Source organism: Rhinolophus sinicus, linkage group LG11 (assembly GCF_036562045.2).
Source record: "Rhinolophus sinicus isolate RSC01 linkage group LG11, ASM3656204v1, whole genome shotgun sequence".
Lineage (NCBI taxonomy): Eukaryota > Metazoa > Chordata > Mammalia > Chiroptera > Rhinolophidae > Rhinolophus > Rhinolophus sinicus.
Genome location: NC_133760.1, coordinates 65,912,646 through 65,935,360, shown reverse-complemented (window position 1 = coordinate 65,935,360; position 22,715 = coordinate 65,912,646). Strand labels below are relative to the sequence as shown.

At 39.2% G+C, this 22,715-nt stretch overlaps 1 protein-coding gene across 1 annotated transcript; it reads right to left on the bottom strand.

Annotated features, from left to right (window-relative positions):
• Positions 1-333: 333 nt before the first annotated feature.
• Positions 334-2,578, bottom strand: KLF14 (KLF transcription factor 14). Its single transcript, XM_019749933.2, has one exon. It carries the CDS (start codon positions 2,280-2,282, stop codon positions 1,299-1,301), a length of 984 nt encoding a protein of 327 aa, XP_019605492.2. The 5' UTR covers positions 2,283-2,578; the 3' UTR covers positions 334-1,298.
• Between the last annotated feature and the right edge of the window lie 20,137 nt (positions 2,579-22,715).

Genomic DNA, 22,715 nt, shown 5'->3' with positions numbered 1-22,715 from the left:
ACATAGATACACACTCACACATACATAAGCAAAGTGGCCGATGACTTCATCCATAGCAGCAGAGACACATATAGAAAAAAATAAATACCACTGATGCTCAATTCCTGCATTGGGGTAGAGGGGTCCTGAGGGTGTAACTTGGAGGGACTCCAAGGTCAGGGGAGAGGGTCCTTTTATTTTGATAATAATTTTCACCTTGCTGTTCCTTCCCCAAATTCAGGGCAGCCACCTCTTTGGACGAAGCCACTCACTTTCCCCTCCTCAAACCACCAACTCACCTGTTGCTGAAACAAAAATGCCCAGACCCCCCCCCCCAAAGAAATAAGCCACTAGTTAGCCTTTAAGAAATGAACGGAATCTACCACACCTGAGATTAATTGGAGTGGGCAGCTGGAACCACATGTCCTGTTTCCCTGGATCCTATTTAGGACCTATCTCACATGACATCATTTGGGTTCACCCTCTGGTTGAAGGGAAACTATCCTGGACCACCCTTTATTTCTGGTGCTTTTATGGCTGTTTCTAAAATTTTAAACCACTCTTATTGTGAGAGTGAGCCAGGAAGTTACCCTCCCAGAGCAGGAATCCAAATGGGAAGAAAGGCTACACACAAGTGCAGGGTTCCAAACCATGCAACAGGACCTGCAAAGCAGACTCGCACCACTCCCCAGACACCAAGAAGCATCTCCCAGCCATACATCCACATGGACTCGTACATAGCCTCTCCTAGCAGAGGTAGCTGGGGCAATTGGGGAGTGGAGGACATCAACCTCCCATCAACCTGGGATCCCTGTTTAAAAGATACTAAAAATAAATTAGTAAACATTGCTGTTTACAGAAATAGAAATCCATTTCTGTTTCCAAAGGCCTCTCACCACCCCAGTCCTGGACTGCCACCCGTGATACCCTCTCCAAGGTCCGCCCTGGTGGGTGGGTAAGACACCAGAGTCCTTTAAGACTGGGAGCTCCTCAGGCACCTGAGAATTCCAGTTTCACATCTCTGCTTCCAGGGAAGGGAGAAATCTTCAGGACTCTGGAGAGTACCCGGGTTCATCCCTTCTCACCAGTTCCTGGGGGCTGTCTTGAGGCAACCCCCCCTTTTAGGATGATATAGGTGTTGTAAGAATTCCTGTTATTTTCAGGCCCCCAGTCCCTCCCCAGGGTCCATCATGCCTGCCGGGACCCACCCTCAGAGCGGAGGAACCAGTCTGTGCCTTGGGCTAACGACTCTGGGAAAGAGGGATGGGCAGAGAGAAGGCAGGGACAACGGCCTGGGGGCATCATCCTTGAGGGGACGACTAATAGCAATGACTGTCAGACAGGCTGAGGTTGAGCGCCTGGCCGGGGACGGAGCCGGAGCTGTCCACCAGGCTGGCGGGTTGCGCTTCGACGCGGGGGGTGCGACGGCGCCCCCGGTACTCGATCATGTCGGGATGATAGGCTGGGTGGCGGCGGGCGTGCTTGGTCAGGTGGTCGCTCCGGGAGAACTGCTTGGGGCAGAGGGGGCAGGAGAAGCGCTTCTCGCCCGTGTGCGTCCTGTAGTGGCGGGCCAGCTCGTCGGAGCGCGTGAACTTCTTGTCGCAGTCGAGCCAGTCGCAGGAGAAAGGGCGCTCACCCGTGTGGGTGCGCTGGTGGGACTTCAGATGCGACGACTTGTAATAGGCTTTGTTGCAGCCCGGGAAGGGGCAGCGGTGGCGCTTGGCAGCAGGTGTGACAGGCCTCCGACGGGGGACTGGGCCCGTGGCGGGGGCGGGGCCCACTCCAGGGCCCGCGCCAGAGACGGCGGCCAGGACGGCAGGCGCTCCGCGGACGGCAGGAGCACCGGGGACCTCAAGCGCGCCAGAGGAGCGCGCGGGCGCGGAGACCTCGGCCGCGCTGGAGGCCGGGGCCGGCTCCGAGCACAGGGCTGGGCCGGAGCACGGGGTCGGGCCGGAGGAGCCGAACGAGGCGCGCAGAGCTTCCCCGGAGTTCTCCCCGAAGCCCTCCCCAGAGCCACCGCGCAAGTCAGCCAAGACGCTTGCAGCCAGCAGGTGGGGCGCGGCGCCGCCCGCGCCGGGGCTGGGGGCGGGGACCTGGGGGAGCGGGGGGACCGACGCGGGCCCCGGTGGCCCCGGACCCAGCAGAGCGGACTCCGGCGGCGCCGCCGCCGCACCCACCTCCGAGCCTGCGGCTCCGCCCGCGCCCTCGGGGTCCGGCGGGCGGCGGTGAACCACGGCGCCCGCGGACATGGACACCAAGCACTCGGCGGCGAAGTAGTCCAGACACGCCACGGCGGCTGACATGCTGGCACTGCCGGGCCGCCGGCGTGCGCCGTCCGAGCGCGGCCGGCCGCGGGCGAGAGAGTTCCCGGGAGCGTCCGTCCCGCAGCCTCGGAGCGAGAAGCAGGAGGCCCGGTGCGCGCCGCCCGCCGCCCGCCGCCGCCGCCGCCGCCCGCGCGGAGCCCGCCCCGCCTGACGCGCCCCTGACGCACCGGAGCCCGCGGGGGCGGCGGGACCCGCCCTGGCCCGCAGGACACCCCCTCGGAACGCGCGGCCCACCGGCCTAAGTCCTTTTTAACAGCCTAAGAAATTATCTTGTCTCCGCGTTCTTGCCTCTGCTGGCGAGCCAGGTAATTTTAATAAAGAGAAAACTCCCCGATCGTAACTTCTGGGCAGCCTGCCGGCTTCGCCCCCCCCTCGCCCGCTGGTCCTCCGCCAGCTGGGTGTCCGGCGGAGTCCGAGAAAGTTTGTGTTTTTTTCTTTTAAGGAAAAAAAATCGCTAATACCTGACCTGTCTTTCGATTCATAATTACGATCGTTCGTTAAGCGGGCTGGAATTGCATTTCACTTCTGTCCACCGCTGTCAGACCAAATTTAAAATCTCCCCAAGTCTGCATCAAAAAAGTTTTCTCATTTAACAGTTCCACTGTTAATCCAGGGTCGGTACCAATTCCCTAAATAGATCCACTACGTAGCCATTAATTAATAGCGTTTTGAACCAGAAACATTTTTAACCTTGAAAAAGCAAAGAATCCTCTCATGGTTGAAATTGAAACTTAAAATCCTTTGAGTAACGATTTAACTATTCAACCAACGAAAGAAAAATGCGTGTTTAAACTGCATTAACCTGTCACAGGCATACGAACAAATTTCCACGCTGAAATATAAATTATAGACTAGTAGCGAGATAAACACATTAAAATGGACTCCCACAATTTTAATAATAGAAAGTCACGTTTCCAATTAGGCAACATCTTTTATTTTTCTTTTGACAAAAATTAAAAATAAAATGCAGTAAATGATACAGAATTGCTCATGTGGTGTTTTGTGATTGTGGAGGTTTTTCTTTTTCATATAATCAGCTATTTGTGTATATATTTTATATTTCTTCATTGCTTTTTTCCCCTCCTTTGATTGTTAAAAAAATTGAAAACACATAGAAAAGCAAACAGGATGCTTTCTAAAATAGTCATAGCACTGTTTCTGATGTACACAAGCTTTAATGATATATTATTGAATAATGTGCATTTTATTTGTAATTCTTCAGTATTCTTTTGAAAATTAAAAATATATATACATCAAGAATAACATACCTTCGTGTATTTGCTTCCTAGAATAATCAAATGTGAGATATTTATCATATTTGCTTCAGGTTTTTAATTTATATTAAAGATGACAGAGTTGAATGTCACTTTCTCTCCCCAGTCCCATTCACCTTTCTCCCTCCTTACTTCCCTAGGTAATCAGTATTAAAATGTGTGTATTTTTCCAGTATTTGTTATTATACTTTTATTACCTAATTACCTATGTTTGTTTATATGTAAATATATATATCAATGTTTATATATATTTAAAATTTTCTTTATAAATGGTACAGTAATGTACATATCATTTTGCAACTTACTTTTTTCCTCAATATGATTTTGAGAACTATTCATATTGATACCTATAGAATCTATTCATTTTAGTAGTCATATAATACTGTCAGCTTTATTATTTTTATGGAGATTCTATTCTAAAACAAATAATTATTGTAAAGTTCCTTGCCTCAAAATTTTAGACGATTAACTCTCAATCTACACATAGTAAAATTTTGTGAGATAGAATTCTTTAATAGCTGTTTTTCTTTCACTGTTTAGAAAAAATGTAAAGATATTTTATAACGCAGAGACTCTGGAAAGCACCCACTTACCTATCTCATATAATTGGTAAATGTTAACATTTTGCCATATCTATTTCAGGTCTATTTTTTTTTCAATTGAAGTATTCAACATTGCTGATAAAATTGAAGTCTGTTTGTAGTCCTCTCCAACACCATTCTCCACCCTTTTCTCCAAAGGCAAACACTATCATGAATTGGGTATATAACTCTACAATCTAGGCTTTATGCTTTTACTACACATGATCCCATAAAAATACAGAATTTGCTTTGATTTTTTAAAATGTACACATGTGGTGTTAGACTGCACCTATTCTATGACTTGTTTCTTTTTTCCTTCATGGTATGTTCTTATTCTTTCTCTCCATGTTGATAAATATAAATCCAGTTAAGTCATTTTAATTGCTATATTGTAGATCCGTGCACGTAAATATACCATGTTTATGTACTCCCCTATTGAATATTTAAGCTGCTATCCATGTTTTGGTATTATGAGCAATGCTGGTATGAACATACGTTTACATATGTCCCTTGCACATATGTGAGGATTTCTCTGTGTGTCTACCTAGATGGGAAATTGCAAGCCTACACACACATTTTCAGTTTTATTAGAGCCTGCCAAATGGTTTTCCCATCAGCACTGTTTGAGCATTGTTTCCCTCACATAACCTTCAATACTTTCTAGATTCAGGCTTATTTCTGATGATTTGATTTTTTAAAAACCCAGCATTTCATTGTTTTATTTGAATTTCCCTCACTGCTAGTGAGGTTGAGCATTTTATTGGCTATTAAGGTTTCTGAGTCTGTGATTTGTTTTTTCACAGTCATCCATTTTTTTCCAATGGGCTGTAAATACTTTCATCTTTTTTCCTCTTGATTTGTAGGAGTTCATGCATATAAACATTATATCGTCTCAGTCTGTGGCTCCTCTTATAACTGCTTTTGATGTCTGTTGTACTAGAGAAAATTTTAAATGTAGTCATATTCACTGATCTCTTTCTTTATAGCTTGTGTCATTTGTGTGTTTTATTGAAGAACTCTCTATCCCTAATGCCATGAAGATAGCCTCCTATGTTGTTTTTTTTTCCCCTTAATGCTGTAAAATTTTGCTTTCTACACTTGTAAAATTGATCCATCTGGGACTTATTTTTTTTGAATGGTGCAAAATAGGAGTTCAATTTTACTCCCCCTTCCCCCATATGGAAAACCTGTTGTCCTGACCTGGTTTACTTAACAGTCTTTCATTCCCCCATTAATGTATAATGCCACCGTGATTGTAAATTAAATTTCCATATATTCATGGACATGTTCCTACTTTGTCCTTTTCCACTGATCAAACCAATTCTCAGCTAATACCACACTGTTTCAATCATTATGGCTTTATAATAAGTCCTCATCTCTAGAAGGGCATTTCTCCCCTTTGTTCATTTTAAAAATTGTACTGGCCATTTTTGGACTTCTGCTCTTCCATGCTAACTGTAGCATCAGTTTGTCAACTTCCACTGAAAAATCTTTTTGGTATTTTGCTGAGTTAAATTTATAGGTTAAATTTTGGGAGATATGACATCTTTATAAAATTGAGTTATCTAATACATTAATATTATTCTGATTTCTTTATCTCCTTCAATAACATTTTATGATTTATTTATAACACTCTTGTACCTCTTTGTTAGATTTATTCCTAGGTACTTTACAGCTTTTGTTGCTGTTATAAGTTGGATTCTTTTGAAAGCTTTTAATTGGTTATTGCTGCTGTTTGGAAATTTATTGATTTTGAAATAATCTTGTTTTAGCAAACATGCTGAACTTTCTTATTAGTTTATTTGCAAATTCTCTTGTATTTTCATGTATCATGTAGATAATCATATTATCTGTAAATAACACTCTCGATACTTTTCCCTTTTTATCTCAATGGATGGCCTGGGACCTCCAATATAACATCCAATACTAAGGGTGAGAGCAAGCATTGTTTTCCTATTTCGAGAATGTTTCTAATTTGTTATCATTATTTGTGATATTTGTTGTAAGTTTTTGGTAGAAACCCTTTATCAGGTTAAGGAGTTCCCTTCTATCCCAGTTGAGTTTAAAGTAGGACTATTTTAAAACCATGAAATGAATATTGAATTTTGTTAAGTACTTTTTCTAAAACTGTGGAGATGATTATAGGTTTTGTCTCTGATATGTTAATGTAGCAGGTCACTTGGATAGTTTTTTCTAATGTGCACATATCTTTGCATTCTTTGAGATAAACCTTGTTTTGCCACATGTATTATTGTTTTTTTTAATACACTGCTTCATGCAGTTTGTGAATGCTTTCTAATTTTAGCATCTATGTTCATAAATGAGATTGGCTGGTAATTTTCTTCTCTTGTTCTGCTCTTGTCCCTGTTTGGTATCAGGGTTGTTGTCGTTCTGTGCCATTGAGTCAACTCTGACTCCTGGCAACACTATAAATGAGTGACGTCCACCATGTCCTGTCCTCAGCATTCCTGCCCAGCTCCTGGAGTCGCATGCCTATGGCTTCTTTTACGGAGTCAATGCATCTCATACTTGGTCCTCCTCTTTTCCTGCTGCCTTCTGTTTTCCCCTGCCTTCTCGTGATGTGCCCAAAGTAGAACAGCTTCAGTTTTGTTTTGTTTTTTTTTGTCTCCAGCAATGTTTCAGGTTTAGGACCCCCTTGTTTGTTTTTCTGGCGGTCCAGAGTACCCATAGGGCTCTCCTCCAACACCGTATTTCAAATGAATCATTTTTATTTTTCCTACCAGCCTTCTTCACTGTTCAACTTTTGCATCCAAGCATGGTAATGGGGACTATGAAGGTGTGGACGATCTTAGCCTTGGTCGCTAATGACACATCTTTGCTCCTGAGGATCTTTCCTGATTCTTCCATTGCTGCCCTTCCGAGTCTCAGCCTTCTCTTGATTTCTTGGCGGCAGTCTCCATTGGAATTGATGACTGAACCAGAGTAAAGCAAGATCTTTAACAATTTTGATGTCTTCATTGTCTGTGTTAAAGTTGGAGTTTTTTTGTAGTCATGACTTTTGTCTCCTTGATGTTCCAATGCAGTCCTGCTTTGGCAGTTTTCTTCTTTCACTTTCCTTAGAAGTCGTTTCAAATCATTGCTACATTCTGCCAGTAGGATGGTGTCATCTGCATTAGCTTAAGGTACTGATATTTCTTCCACCAATTTTTATTCCTCTTTCCTCTGAGTCTAGCCCAGTTTTTTGTATGATATGCTACCCTCATAAAATGCATTTGGAAATTTCCGTTTTTCTATTTTCTGTAAGAGTTTATATGAGATAGGTGTTCTTTGTTCCTTAACGTTGGTAAATCTCATCTCTGAAATCATCATATTTTGAAAATTCAGTTTCGCTCATGGTTATTAGTTTATATGGGTTTTGTATTTCTTCTTGAGTCAATTTTGGTAATTTACGTTTTTCTTTATTCATTAAATTTAACATTTAAGCCTTTAAAATTTTGGTATATGGTTCATAGCATTCTCTTATTATTTAAAAATTCTCTATAGTACCTACAGTTATAGCCTACTTTTATCTATTTTGTCTTATATTTTTAGACAACCCTATAAAAGTTTGTCTATAATCTTTTCAAATAGCCAGATTTTGTAGATAATGTCTGTTTCTTTTTAAACATATATTTGTTTAATTTCTATATTTATTTTTATTAATCTCTCACTTTTGTTGAGTTTAATACGTATTCATTTAAAAAAGTAGCTTCTCAAGTTAAATACTGAACACATTGATTTCCATTCTTTCTTATTTTCTAAAATATACTTCACGGCTATAAATTCCCCTTGAGGAGAAATTTCCCTTGTTTATTTGTAATAGTTTTCAAAATAGTGCTTTTGTTGTCATTCAGTTCTAACTACTTCATAGTCCCACTGTGATTTCTTGAACACTAAATTTTCAGGAGGGTGCTCTCCCTGGATAATAGGATCCTTCCTAGCAACAGTGGAGACAAGGTAACATTTACTTTTGTGTAGATGATCACGTAAGGGACGCTCTTTTGAAATAAAGGAGGTGCTTCTGTGTTTAAGTGACTGGTTCCAAGAAACACAAGCGATTTTTAAGCCACGTTATTAGGATCTGGAAAACTGATTTTGCTAGTGAGCGCTCTGCCATCATGTTGGCATATGGTTCTAGATATTTCATTCGTTCAACCAGTGCACACTGATGACCTTCTATATACCAAGCATTCTTGTAGGCACCAGGAATTACATTTAGTGAACGAAAAAAATATAACTTTCTGTTCTCGTGGAGTTTATATTGTGGTGTAGGAATTTGCTGATGTTTTTCTTAATTTGTGGATGTGGTGCTGATATTGCAAATGGTCTAGATGATCCTGTTGAATTTTGGAAAAGCATTACAAATGAGGGGCTTGAGGTAGGAACACTAATACTGGTTTGGAGGTTGTCAAAGGAGTTCTTCCTGTTCCAGTGGAGGCCCCCCAGGCTCGAACTGCTGAGATGGATCTCCTGGGAGATTTCTCAGGCTGAGAAGCAGAATTGGAGGAAACGACGGAGGAGGTGCCCTGTACATAGGTAGTTTCTCTGGAAAGGGAGGGGAGTTTTCTTATTGTTCTTGTTGTGTCTTTGGATCAAGGGATTCACTAGATGATGGACAAGTGTCAGTTCAAGTTGATGAGAAGACTCTGGGGTCTCTATACAGCTGGTATTCTATCACTTGAGCTATTCTGTAACCAGTGCACATGTGTAACCTCTCAGGAATGGGCTCTGGAAGTGTAATGGGGGATTATTTGAAATGGAAAGTAGAAGAAGGGTAATTTCTCAGTGTAATGTATACTGTGGCCGGGAAGTAAATGTTACAGAAATAATATCCCTCCCAAGCCTATTCAGAAGCCTCCAGAAGCACCATCAAAGAGATGTTCCTGAAGGCCTTGAGAGGCTGACCTGTCCATCCCTTTTGTCACAAGTGGTTCAAAGGAGGCATGTAGTAGGCATTCTATAAATATATAGAGAGAATAAATAAATAGGAATATAAATTGGCAGGTTAGTATCACCACTCATGATCAGCAAGCTCAAACAGACATTCAACAGTCCCAGAAACATTGCAAACCTTTCGGCATCTGTGCCAGTCTCCCTCCCACCTTTTAGCAAAGGTCAGTCCATTCTCATGAGTTCTAGCCCCATTACTTCTTGCTTTCTCCGGGTACACACTCCATAATGTATCTCCTCTAGTGCCAGCATCTCCTTGCTTTCCTTCTCTACGGAATAATGTAAATCAACATTCAATAGTGGACTAGCAATCTCCAATTAAAATCTCTCTCTTTCTCTCTCATCTCTACATTCTCCTCTAGCTACTGCCACACAGCCACATCCCCCTTCAAAGCCAAATGTCTCGAGCTGAATATGTTCTGCATTTTCTGGCACCACTTTGTTACCCCCATGTATTATTAAAATTGCTCCAGTATTTAGTCCTCACTTGGTTACAGAAATTCTTCTTAAGATCAATATTGATGCACAAAGCTGTGAATGTTACTTAATGCCACTGAACTGTACACCTCAAAATGGTTAAAATGGTAAGCTATATGTTATGTATATTTTACCACAATGAAACAAAAATCTCCTTTCTCAAAAAGAAAAAAAAAAAGAGATCAGCATTGTTTTCATGTTGTTAAATCCAAGCCTTAGATTACAAGCCCTGTCAGAAAATTGAGTAATCCTTGAAACATTCTCTTTTTTGGCTTCTGTAATGCTACATTCTTTTGGGTTTTACTCTGTCTTTCTAACTGTCCTTGCTCAGTCTTAATTGCTCATTTCTCCTTCTTTATATGACCTTTAAAATGTAAAGTTCTACAGAATTCTACACAATGCCATCTTCTCTCAATTCTAGGTAATTTTTAACATTTTCCATGGCTTAGGTACACCTGTATGCCAACAGCTTAAGAAATTATAATCAATTCACCAGATCTAATTTCCAGAGATTTCAGGTAGTGTTATGTCTATCTGCCTACTTGATAACTCCCCACTTTTCCTGCGATGTCTCATAGAGATCTCAATATATTCAAACGCTGGATACTTGGTTGTTACCCCCAAATCTATTCTGCCTGCTTTCTTCTCTGTCTCAATAAATAGTACTTTATCCCTCCTGTTCCTCTTGCCAGGCAACTGGGTGTCACTCATGACAAAACCCCTCCATCAGCCCCTGCATTTAATTCATCTTCATGTTTCGTTAATTTGACCTTCAAACGATATCTCACTTTTCTCACTTTCCCTGCCAATACCCTACTCCAAACCATCATCACCTTTTGGTCAAACTACTCTAATAATGTAACGTCTTCAGTAGTTCTGGGGATTGGGATGTGGATGTCTTGGGGGAGCCATTATTCTGCCAACCCAAGGTTAAAGCAGAGTAAATGAAGGGAAAGAGAGGTAAGAGCATGGTAGGAGAGGAATGGGTTCAGGAACCTGGATGTGGGGGGAGGCAGACCGTGTAGGGCTTTGTAAACTAATGTAAAGAGTGAAATGGGAAGTCTTTGGGAGGACATTGAGCTGTGACATGATCTGAATTATTTTTTAGAGGTTCACCCTGGTTGCTATGTGGCACATAGAGGGCGGGCTAAAGTGGAAGCAGGAGACCAGTTAGCTAGCCACTGCAGAACCCCAAGCAAAAGATGATGGTGCTTTAGACCATTGTGGTAGCCATGAGGGCGGTGAGATGTGGTTAGAGTTTAAATGTCATTTGCAGTTGCGTGAGGGATATCTGCTTGCTGATGTGCTGCAGATAGCAGCGAGGGACAGCGAGGACTCACAAATGACTCCCAAGAATTTCAGCCTAGCAACTTTTCTTTTGAGATAAGGAAGACGTTAGAAGAAACAGGACATAGGAGATAGAGAGGGGGAGTTTGGTTTTGGCGACATTAAGGTATCTTTTAGACATCTGAGTGGAGATGCTGAATAGGCCATTGCATCTATGAGTCTGAAGCTTTTACAACTTGAAGTTTGGCCTACATCCCTCACCGAGCAACAAGGTAACAGTTTTGTTTTTTTTTTAAAGGTGTACATGTTTATATGTGTGTTCCTGGAAGACAGGGATTCTAACTCTTGGTAGAATTTCTCAAAATGCCACATATAACTATTTGTTGAATAATTTTTAGTATAATGATAATAAAATAGTATCTAAGTATTTTCACAGCTAATAGTTTATATGAAATTGTAATAAATATTTTCTCTTTTATGTAATCTAATAATTTACATCTAATGTTTTAGATTCAGTTCAGTTCTTGATAAAATCCCTATGTTCTTGGCTGTCAGGTCTCTTTTAGATCAAGCGGAACCTCTTCCGTGTTACATTTAGTCTCATGTTCATTTACGTGTCTAAATTAAGTATACATGACCTTATGAAATATACATGGGCCTTTATTTGACTCATTTCAAATCCTTTTCAGTGCCCGTAGTGCTGTAGGCTTTAAAAAATCACCATCGACAGGAAGAATTAGCACAGAGTAAACAACCAGTAAATACTTTTACATAATGAGACGGAGAGTCAAGGCCCAACTGAGGTGTCGATATTAAGACAGGAAAAAAGTGGGTGATAGAAAGTTCTGCAGTGGGGGTGGGAGATGAAGGTAAAGGGGATCAAATATATGGTGATGGAAGGAGAACTGACTCTGGGTGGTGAACACACAATGGGATTTATAGATGATGTAATACAGAATTGTACATCTGAAATCTATGTAATTTTACTAACAATTGTCACCCCAATAAATTTAAAAAATAAATTAAAAAAAAAAAAAGAATTTTTTTTAAAAAAAAAGAAAGTTCTGCAGTATAATGGCCCAGTTGTTTAGAAATATGTGTCGCCCAAGCAGCCAGATTCGCATCCCAGCACAAGACCCAGGGCCTTCACCTGTCACGTGGAGGGAATATAAGTTGGTGCAGCAATTTAACAATAACTTGGAAGGTGATGATGTGCGTACCTTGGAACTCAGGAGTTTCATGCCTTAGCATATACCTTAGAGCAACTCTTGTCCTTGGCCCTAGGAAACAGCTACAGATATGGTCAGTGCAACGTGTCCTGCAAATTTTTGAAGCGATCTAAATAGTCATAAAAACACAAGGCACTACTATACAGTAGTAAAAATAAAGGGTGAACCCAGACTAGCTAGATCATGGGTAAATGTTTTATGTTCAGTACAACAGAGCAGAAAAACCCCCAAGATTTTAGAAGAATGTGTCAAATAGAATACCATTTACATGATGTTGAAATCCATGCATGGGAATTACTCCTCAATTAGCAGGTTGTAGCTGTTAATAACAGAAGTGCTGCAGCCAGGCTGACCCAGTGCAGGTGGCATCACTTAGCAGGTCACCAGCTCTGTGACTTTGTTACTGCTCCTCATTTATTAAAAGGCAATAATAACAGTGTGGACTTCACTGGGTTCTAGTGAGAACTTAGCTAGTTAATATATGCAATGTGATTAGACCACATATAGACATGTAGTATGCACTATATTAGTTACTATAGATTGTTTCTCCAGATAGTATTCATCATGTATGTCCATAATACACCCATATATGAAAAGTATAATCCATTAAAGTATAATCCAAATTTGGGTCAGTAGTTACCTCTGACGGGGGAGGAAACGGAATGGGATGTCAACAGATTCTTTGGTGTTTTATTTCTTTTTAAAAAATCCTAAAGCAAATAAGGCAAAATGATAAGATTTGTCAGTACGGGTGGTGGGTACACTCCTGTTTGCTCCATTATTCTCTATACTTTTCTGTGTCTGTGAAATTTTTAAATGCACTTTTATTTTTTAATTTTTATTGGAGAATATTGGGGACCAGTGTGTTTTTCCAGGACCCATCAGCTCCATGTCTAGTCGTTGTTTTCAATCTAGTTGTGGAGGGCACGGCTCACTGGCCTGTGTGGGAATCAAACGGGCGACCTGGGTGTTATGAGCATTGCACTCTAACCAACTGAGCCAACCGACCGCCCATGAAATGTTTCATTTAAAAAAACAAAAGTCCCAGTACAGAGCCTAGAACGTTACATGCACAAAACAATATTTGCTAAATGAGTGAGTGAGTGATTAGAAGTGGCATGGATTGAGGAAGCAGCCCTAGGAACATCATTGGACTTCCCTTTTATTCTGCTTTCTGAACCCCAAGGAAGAGAGTGGTGGGGTATGTGGCCATTAGGGGGAAGGTTTCTCTTCAGCAACAGCACATCAGGGAGACAATGGCACACGGCTTTCAAGGTTCTGAGTGAAAATGATTTTGAACTTAGAATTCTATACCCAGGCGAACACATCATTCATGGGTGAAAGCAAAATAAAAACACTTTCAGAAATGTAAAGGTTCAGAAAACATACCATTCAAGCACCCTCTCTGAAATACATAACTAAACAATATATTTCAGGAAAATGAAAAATGAATCAAAGAGGAAGGCACGAAGGACACCAAATCTGGTGACGAAACAGCAAAACTTGTGGTGCAATTTAAAATTGCTATTGATTGAGGAGAGCGGAGAAAGAGAGAAAAGAGAGAGAGAACAATCTGGAATTAAAGTCCCTAATGATCTTACCTTGGGATGTAACAGGGGCAAAGGAGAAAAGTAAAAGTGTGAAAAGGTTCTCAAGTTCTTCAAAGAGAAGCTAGTTATATTCAGTAATTGAAGACATTGATTTTTATAAGACAAGTTTAAGCATGTGCTTAAAATTAGAGGAACCACTGGAAAAATTGAAGTTGGATATATAATACCTAACCAGAAAAAGTTAAATAGGAAAACACCATCAATTCAACAAAAGGGGAAAGTAGAAACAATAACGAATATGTTCAACAGAATACACACAATATGATGCAAAAATTAGTCCAAAGTGTCAGTAATCATAATGAAAGGGTTTACGAACCCTATGAAAAGACAGAGTCCCTCAGATTGGAAAAGAAAGACCTGAAAACATAAAGAGTTATGTGCTGTTTACTTAAAACACCTAACAAAATGACCCAGGAATTTAAAACTAAGTAATAGAAACAGAAACAGATGCAACAAAGAAAACCAAATTAACATTTCAAGTGCAAAAAGAAATACAGATATGAAAGATTCAATTGACATTGTTAAGCTTTACTCACAAGAATTAATGGAATATATACACATATATTTTACATATATAAAATGTAAATCAAAAAACGTGTAAACATATATATATATATATATATATATATACATATATATATACAAAGCAAAGTTTAATAGATTCTGTAAAGTAGAAATTATGCAATCTACATTCACTGACCATGTTCATAAAATTATTTAACAAAAAATAGTAAAAATGACAAACTGACAAAAAAACCTTGATCCTCTTGAAAATGAGAAAGCACACTTCTAATTAACTTGGATTCAAGAGGAATTAAAATTGAAATTGCAAACTACTTAGAAATGAACAAATGAGCACACTACATTTCAAGATCTGTGAGTGCTGCCAAAGTGGTACAAATGGAAAGATTTACAGCTTTAAGTGCTTGTAGAAAACAGAAATTGTGAAAATAAACTAAGCATTTGACTCAAGAGCTAGAAAAAGAACCAGAAAAATAAACCCAAAGAAATAAAAGAGAATAAGAATAAAAGTAGAAATTAATGAAATTTAAAAAAAAACTGGGCTTCATTACTAAAACCAATTACTACTTCTTTGTCAAGACCAATAAAATAGATGAATTCTTCATGAATCAGATTTAAAAAAAAGAAGATATAAATAATGTAAGGAAAAGAAAGGTAGACAAACCTGAATGCTATGTACAACTTTAAATAAATGCAATTAAAATTTACGATGAAATGTTTGATCCATAAAAGCAGAAATTACCAAAGTTGGTTCAATAAGAAGAAAAACTGGCCCATCACCTAAAAACAAATGGGGGAAACACACACACGCACACACACACGCACACACACACGTAGTTTTTCAATATGGAGCTACCAAAAGAAAGGACCAGATATTTCCCATGTTATATAAATGGTTTTTAGCCCATAAGACATATTTCCAATTCATCTAAGCAGTAGCTATTAGCCTAGTTCTAAACTCAGATGAACACAGGACTGAAAAAAAAAAAAAGGTTAATCTCACTCATGAATATAAATACAAAATTTCTAAATAAATTGTTAGCCTATCAAATCTAGCAGGGTATGAAACAGAATACCTGCATCGTGCCCAAATCATGCTTATCCCAGGGAGAAGGAGTAGCTGGAAAGTAGAAAATATATTAATAGAATTCGTTGTATTATCTGAGGAGCAAAAAGATGATTATCTCAATAGGTGCCAAAAAAAAGTGGTTGATAAAATACAACACACATTCCTAGTTTAGAAAAGAAATCTTAGTAAATAGGTCATAGAAGAAAGCATCCTACATTTGAAAAGATGGCCCTATCAAAAATCTACAACAAACATAATGCTTAATCATGAAAGACTTGAAGTATTCCCATTAGAATGAGGAACAATACAGGTATAGCCCCTGTTACTACCACTTAGCATTGAATTACATGTCCCATTCAGTGCAATAGTGAAAAAAAAAAAAAGGCAAGAAATAAGATACATAAATATTGGGGGAAAAAATACAAAACTGTTACTTTGGGCAGATATTATTTCCACCTACCTGGAAGAAATCCAAGAAAAGTTTCTGAGAAACTTTAGAACTAGTAAGATATTGGTAAGGGGAATTCATACAAAGATCTTCATGAAGAAAAGTATACAATGGAGTATACGTTCACAAATAAAGGCTTGAATAAGTGGAGAAATACGGACTGTTTCCTAACAGAACAGCTCAGTGCTGTAAAATAAACATTATTCCCTCAAATTTATAAATTCAACGCTATCCCAAACAATACATCAACAGGTTTCCATATGAAATTTGGCAAGCTGATTCTAATTCATTTGAAAGAGAAAAATAGGAATAATATTTTTCTTGTAGCAGATAGTAAAACATATCATCAAGCTTTAGTCATTGATTCAGTGTAGACTGGCATAAGAATAGACCAATAAATTGATGGAACACAAGAGATGGTCCAGACACAGCTAAGTATTTGTGAGAGTTCAGTATACGTATGACAAAAGTAACATTTCAAATGAGTTGGGAAATGATAGGCAATTTATTAAAGGGTTTCAACAATTGATCATTTGGGGGGGAAGTAAAGTTCAATCGCTTCCACATACAATATAAAAAGTAAATTCTAAGTAGGTTAGAGATCTAAGCACAAAAATAAAATTAAAAGTACTGGGATAATTATCTCAATAGGTGTAGAATAAGTATTTGACAAAATTCAAGATCCATTCATAATTAAAAACTCTTAGAAAACTAGCAATAGAAAGGAATAGCCTTAATTTGATAAAGGGCACCCTCCCCCCAAAAAAAGAGAAAAGCCTACATTGTACTTAATGATGAAAGACCAAATGATTTTCCTGAAAATGGAAACAAGTCAAAGATACTCACTCTCCCACTTCTATTCAGCATTCTACTGGAGGTTTTAGCTAGAGCGTTCAGTCAAGAAAAGGTATTCAGCTTGGAAAGGAAGAAATAAAACTATCTATTCTCAGTCAAGATTGTCTATTTAGACCCAAGGAATTTACCAAAATGTTACTAGCAGTAAGGAGTAATTTTAGTAAGGTTGCAGAATACAATTAGTCTTTCTATATGCTAACAATGAATAGAAACCCAAATTTAAAAACAGTGTATTTACCACCAAAAAGTACCATTTTAGTATCCCCAAAATGAAATAGTTAGTACAAATTTAACAAAATATGCATTTTCTGTGTACTTAAAACTATAAAGCCCCGATCAAAGACAGCAAATACCCAAATAAATGGAAAGACATACTGTCTCCGTGGGTTGGAAGACTCAATATTGTGAAGATGTCAATTCTCCCAAAACTGACAAATAGATTCAAAGTAATCCTAATCAAAATCCCAGTAGGGTTATTATTTTTTGTTAGATAGCTCTAAAAATTGATATGGAAAGACAAAGGAACTAAAATAACCAAAACAATTATGGAAAAGAAGGATAAAGTTGTAGAACTCATACTACCTGATTTCAAGAGTTAAAAACTAGTGAGAAAGACAGTGTAGTAGTGGTGAAAAGATAGTCACAGAATTAATGGACTGGAAGAGAAATTCAAGAAATAGATCAAAGTAGCCAAATGTTTTTTTAAACAAAGGTGCAAATACAATTCAATGGAGAAAGGATAGTATTTAACGAATGGATGGGGCTCGAACAGTTGGACGTCCGTGTGTAAAAAGTTGAACCTCAATTTAAACCTTTCATCTTACACAAAATTAACTCAAAATGGATCATAGACCTAAATGTAAAATCTATAACTACAAGACTTCTAGAAAAAAAATCTTCATGAATGTGGGTTAGGCAACGATTTCTTAGACACAATATCAACAGCATGATCCATAACAGAAAAAAAAATTGTGAATTGAACTTCACCAAAATTAAAAATTTCTCTGCAAATGTCACTGTTAAAAGAACGAGAAAACAAGCCATAGATAGACTGGGAGAGATGTTTGCATATCCTCTGACAAAGGACTTCTATTGAAAAAAATAGAAAAGACTTTTCCAATTCAATACTAAAAAATAACTCAATTTAAAAAATAGACAAAAGATTTGAACAGACTTCACCAAAGAAGACATACGGATGACAAATAAGTACACCAAAAGATGCTCAACATTAGTTGTTAGGGAATTGCAAATTAAAACTACAGTGTGGTACCACTATACACTTATTGGAATGTTTTTAAAAATCTGACAATGCTAGATGCAGAGCAGCTGGAACTCTTGTACATTGCAGGTGGGAAAGCAAAATAGCACAGTTACTTGGAAAGACAGTTTGATAGCTTATAAAGTTAAACACACATACACACACATACACACCCCCATATGATTCAGCAATCCCTCTTTTAGATACTTAGCCAAGAGAGAGGAAAACTTATGTTCACCTTTATGTGACTGTTCATAATGGTTTTATTCAGAATAGCCAAAACTCAGAAATAACTCCAATGCCCTTCGGCTGGTGAATGGATCAACGAACTGTGGTACTTCCATACACTGGAATACTTATTCAGCAATAAAAAGAACTGCTAACGCACAACATGGGTGAATCCCATATGCATTATGCTAAGTGAAAGAGGTCAGATAAAAGACTGCATACTTTACGATTCCGTTTATATGAGAAATCCTTGTAAACAGATCAGTGTTTGCCTCGGGTTGGGTGTGGGAAAAGTGCATGAATGAACTTGGAGGTTTATGGAACTGTTTCGTATCTCTGTGCTCGTGGTTACATGGCTGCATGAATTTGCTAAAACTCACAGAGTGGTACACTACAAGGAGAGAATTTTACTGTGTGTAAATATTAAAATGTGAATTAAAAAATAACTGTGTGGCAATGGAAAAAGAACTGAATCTGGGTGGAGAACACACAATGTGATATATAGATGATGTATTACAGAATTGTACACCTGAAATCTATGTAACTTTACTAACAATTGTCACCTCAATAAACTTCAATTTAAACAAATCTTAAAAAAAAAACTGTGAAAAGAAATGTAGACTATTTTTAAAATGGTGCAGTAGAAGACATGAGACCTAGAAACTCTGAAGGAAAAGACATGATTACTACCAAATATTAAAATTTTGTAGGACAAATGTCACCCTAAACCAATTTAAAAATCAGGCCACGGACTTGGTGAATATATATTTTCAGCATATACAACAGACCAAGGATTAACGACCCATAACACAAGAGTGCCTACAGATTAATATGGGGAAAAAAAGATAAATAATGTAACAAGCAGATGGGCAAAGTACATGAAGTACAGGGAATTCACAGAGCCAAATGATCAATAAACATGAAAAAATTCACAGCCTCACTGTCACTCGGTGAGCTATGAATTAAAGCAATACTATACAACCATTTTCAGCTATCAGATAGGCAAAACTTGTAAAGGTTGTTAAAACCCAGCATTCGTAAGGATGTGAGGCTACAGCCACTCCACTAAGTTTTGGGGAGTGGATAATGATACACATTTCTGAAGGATGATTTATTTGGCCATTGCTATCAAAAACTTAAATGTTTATCTTTTTTTTTGACTCTGTAATTCCACTCCTAGGTATTAATGCTATACTATTATAGCAATACTTGCCCAGGGCATAAGGAGGTACAGAAAAGAATTTTTTTATTAGAGCGTTGTTTGTAGTAGTGAAAAATAGGAACCGATTTAAATATCTATGAGCAGAGGGATTTGGTTACATCCGTATCGCGACTGCTGTAACAAATGACACGTGTAAGTACTGATATAGTATTGTATTTATTTACAAAGAAACACATTATTAAGTGAAAAGAATCAAGTAGTAATTAATACGTGTTGACCCTATTTGTGTGTCTTTTTAAATCTACAAATCTCCACACACACGTATAGCAAAGGATCTGGATAAATACGCGTCAACAGGGCAGTGGTCCTCTATGGGGAGGGCATACTGTGGGTTTATCTAAACGTTTAAAATATAAACATTATTGTGTGTGTGTGTGTGTATATATATATATGTATATATATATATATATATATATATATATATATATATATATATACACACATATATATATATACACAGTACATATATATTTTTAATTAATGAAATGAAGAGGTATATTTTAAATATAACTCTACATTTTAAAATAAGGCCGACTAGAAAACAAAAAGGTGTGTAATTCCCAAATCATGAATAAAAAAAGAAGTAAACTTGATTATTATAGCAAGACAAGAAAAAAAGAAACAACCCGTAAGCATGAAAAAGAGAAACCATAAAATAAATTGACAAAACAAAGACTAGGTATCACTTTCATCATGAGTAGCTTTAAAATCGCTATCAAAAGATAGAAGAATCTCAGATTGAGGGGAGAAAAAGAATATTAGCCATAAGCTGTTTACAAAGTGAATGTGTGTGTGTATGTGTGTGAGTGTGTGAGTGTGTGTGTGTGTGTGTGTGTGTGTAAAACACAAAATGAAAATGACAGAGACATTTGAAAAATAATGGGATGGGCAAAAATATCAGAGACAAATGTGATCAAAGGGAACCCATCCACATGTGCTAATATTAAAATTATATAAATAGGATTCAAGACCAGAATATTAAATGGAACAAATATTAATTATTTTCTATTGATAAATGATAGAAGGCACCATAAAAGCCATACAGTCAAGAAATAAATAACCTCCAAAAGGAGAACTGGTTGGCTATATTCTGGTACCTTTTTATTCACTATGAAATCCTACGTGGGAAATAAATTACTAACGTAAAAAAATGTACAATGACATAAAAAGAGGTTATAAATGAATTATGAAGGGAAAAAACATTTTATACTATAAATATCAGATGATCTCAATTTTGTTTTAAAACTTTATTTAAAAAAAAAAAAAAGACTGGAAGGATTACGGTGCCAGGGTTGTCCCTTTCAGGTGTGGGGTAGGACAAATATGCTGAATCAGTCCCTAAAACAGGACACTGACCGCAAGCAAGGACATGACACTGGGCATTCAGCTTGGGGTTGGCTGGTATTTCTCTTCCCTTGTTTCTCAACCTTCTAACAGCCTGGATTTCTTGGGTCCCTTAACATAGCTGCTTGGTGACAGCTCCTCATCACTTTTCCTGAGGTTAGGATCTACCATAATTAATAGTGGGCCCTCACGCTTCCCCTGCGAATTATGTGATTTTGGTATTTGGCTCCGCTATTGATATTGTGGGCTATCCCATGAAGACGACCAAGATATTAGGGCCCCGTTGACCTAGAAACACTTAGGTGATTATGGAAAAATGCTGTGTGTCACAAGATGCTCAGATCCGACGAGAAGAACCACGATTCCTTTGAGGACAAATATCTGCATTGGTCTTGGAGGTCCCATGGGAAGGGTTACACTTTCTGTCTCTCCTAGAAGGTCTGCGTTGCTTCTCATGGGGATTGGGCTATGATGGGGATGAAAAGGGGATCAACTAGGAGGAAACTGAGAAAATGTTGCAGCAGAAGAAGTGACTACTTACATGAGCCGGGGTCAAAGTGTGCTCTTTTGGACTAAGCTTGAGGTGGTACGTTGCCTCTTCTATGATGCCAGCAAACATCCCTAGGTCCTTCTCTGAATGACCCTGAAGCCCTGGAACTTGAGAGGTGTCCTAGAACTGGTACCAGTAGGGACAGGGGAATCCAAGTTACTGGTGAGGGAGTGGTTGAGGAAGAAATTGATGCCCTCCCTCATACCTTCAGAGGATGTAACTGGGGAAAGACCAGTGCCCAAACTAGTCAGGGCTGACTTTGTGAAACAGGAGAAAGTCTTTGCAACAGCAGCGTAATTCTAGGGGCTGAGGGTAGGATCGACTACTCTGGGGCCCAGATGCAGGGTTAATTGGAATAAAATATGACTCCTTAGTGCATGAAGGAAGGAAACGACCAGAATTCAGTAGAGAGAGTTGAATGAAACAGAAAGATACGTGGACTGGAAATCTTCTCTTGGCTCTTTCATCATCTGTGACTTGGGGCAAATCTGATAGCACGATGGTTTTCAAACTGGAGCCTGTGTCAGAGGTGTGTGGTGAGGCTCAAGATGAGCATTTTAAACAAGTTCCCAGGTTAACACTTGAGGCTGCTGATCTGGGGACCCCACTTTGAGAACCTCTGGCTTAGAACCCCTATGGGCAAGTAAATAAAGTGAAAGGAGGCTCTCAAAAGACCACGTCTGAATTCCAAAATCTTAAGATCCATGTATTGAAGGACTTTCTGAATACAAGGGTGGTTAGATACTGGACCCCTTTTTATATTTAAATGGAAGAGGCTGGCTGGCTGCACCTTGGAGGTGCGGTCCTGTCCCCATCCCAGAGACCAGGTCTGATCCTTAATAATCATACAGGCTCAGTAGAGACACGGATCATGGTGTGGGGTGAGGGAAATAATAGATCATCTAGATTTGTCATAAAATTGGTTCAAGCCCCTTCTGACATCCTGGGGGAATTCCTATGACCACCCTAGGATTCACATGAATTTCTAGGGACTCATTTCTCAGGGTCTCCTTTGGTCCTAGGCTCCTGTTTCCACTGAGCTCTCACCTTCTGTGGCTGTTCCCTTCTTTCTACTGCACAGATGGGAATGAGGGTCTCTGCCCCCTTCCCTCATTCCCCAAATACCACTCATAGCAGATGCTGGTGGGCAGCTGAGGTAGCGGACATCTGTTATTTTGTCTGTTCAACTGTCCCCACCCCCCTTTCCTGCTCACAGTACCCCGATCTGCTATGGGGAGCTAATCCTCCCCTAATGGAAATGGATGCAGTGGGGCTGTTTGGTGTCCCATGGAGCCTTGGCCCCAGAGTGGGCATGTGACAAGCCAGGCCAGAGGTTGGCATCTGGAGTGGAGCAGCTGCCATTGACCCCAGGGGTGACGGGCTAGCTAAATCACAGTGACACTCTCTCAGCCTAGCTCTTCAACATTGCCTTGACTTTGATCTACTCCTTATCTTCCAATAAATCCTGCTGTTTTGAAGTTAGCCACATTCTTGCTTGTGAAGAAAAG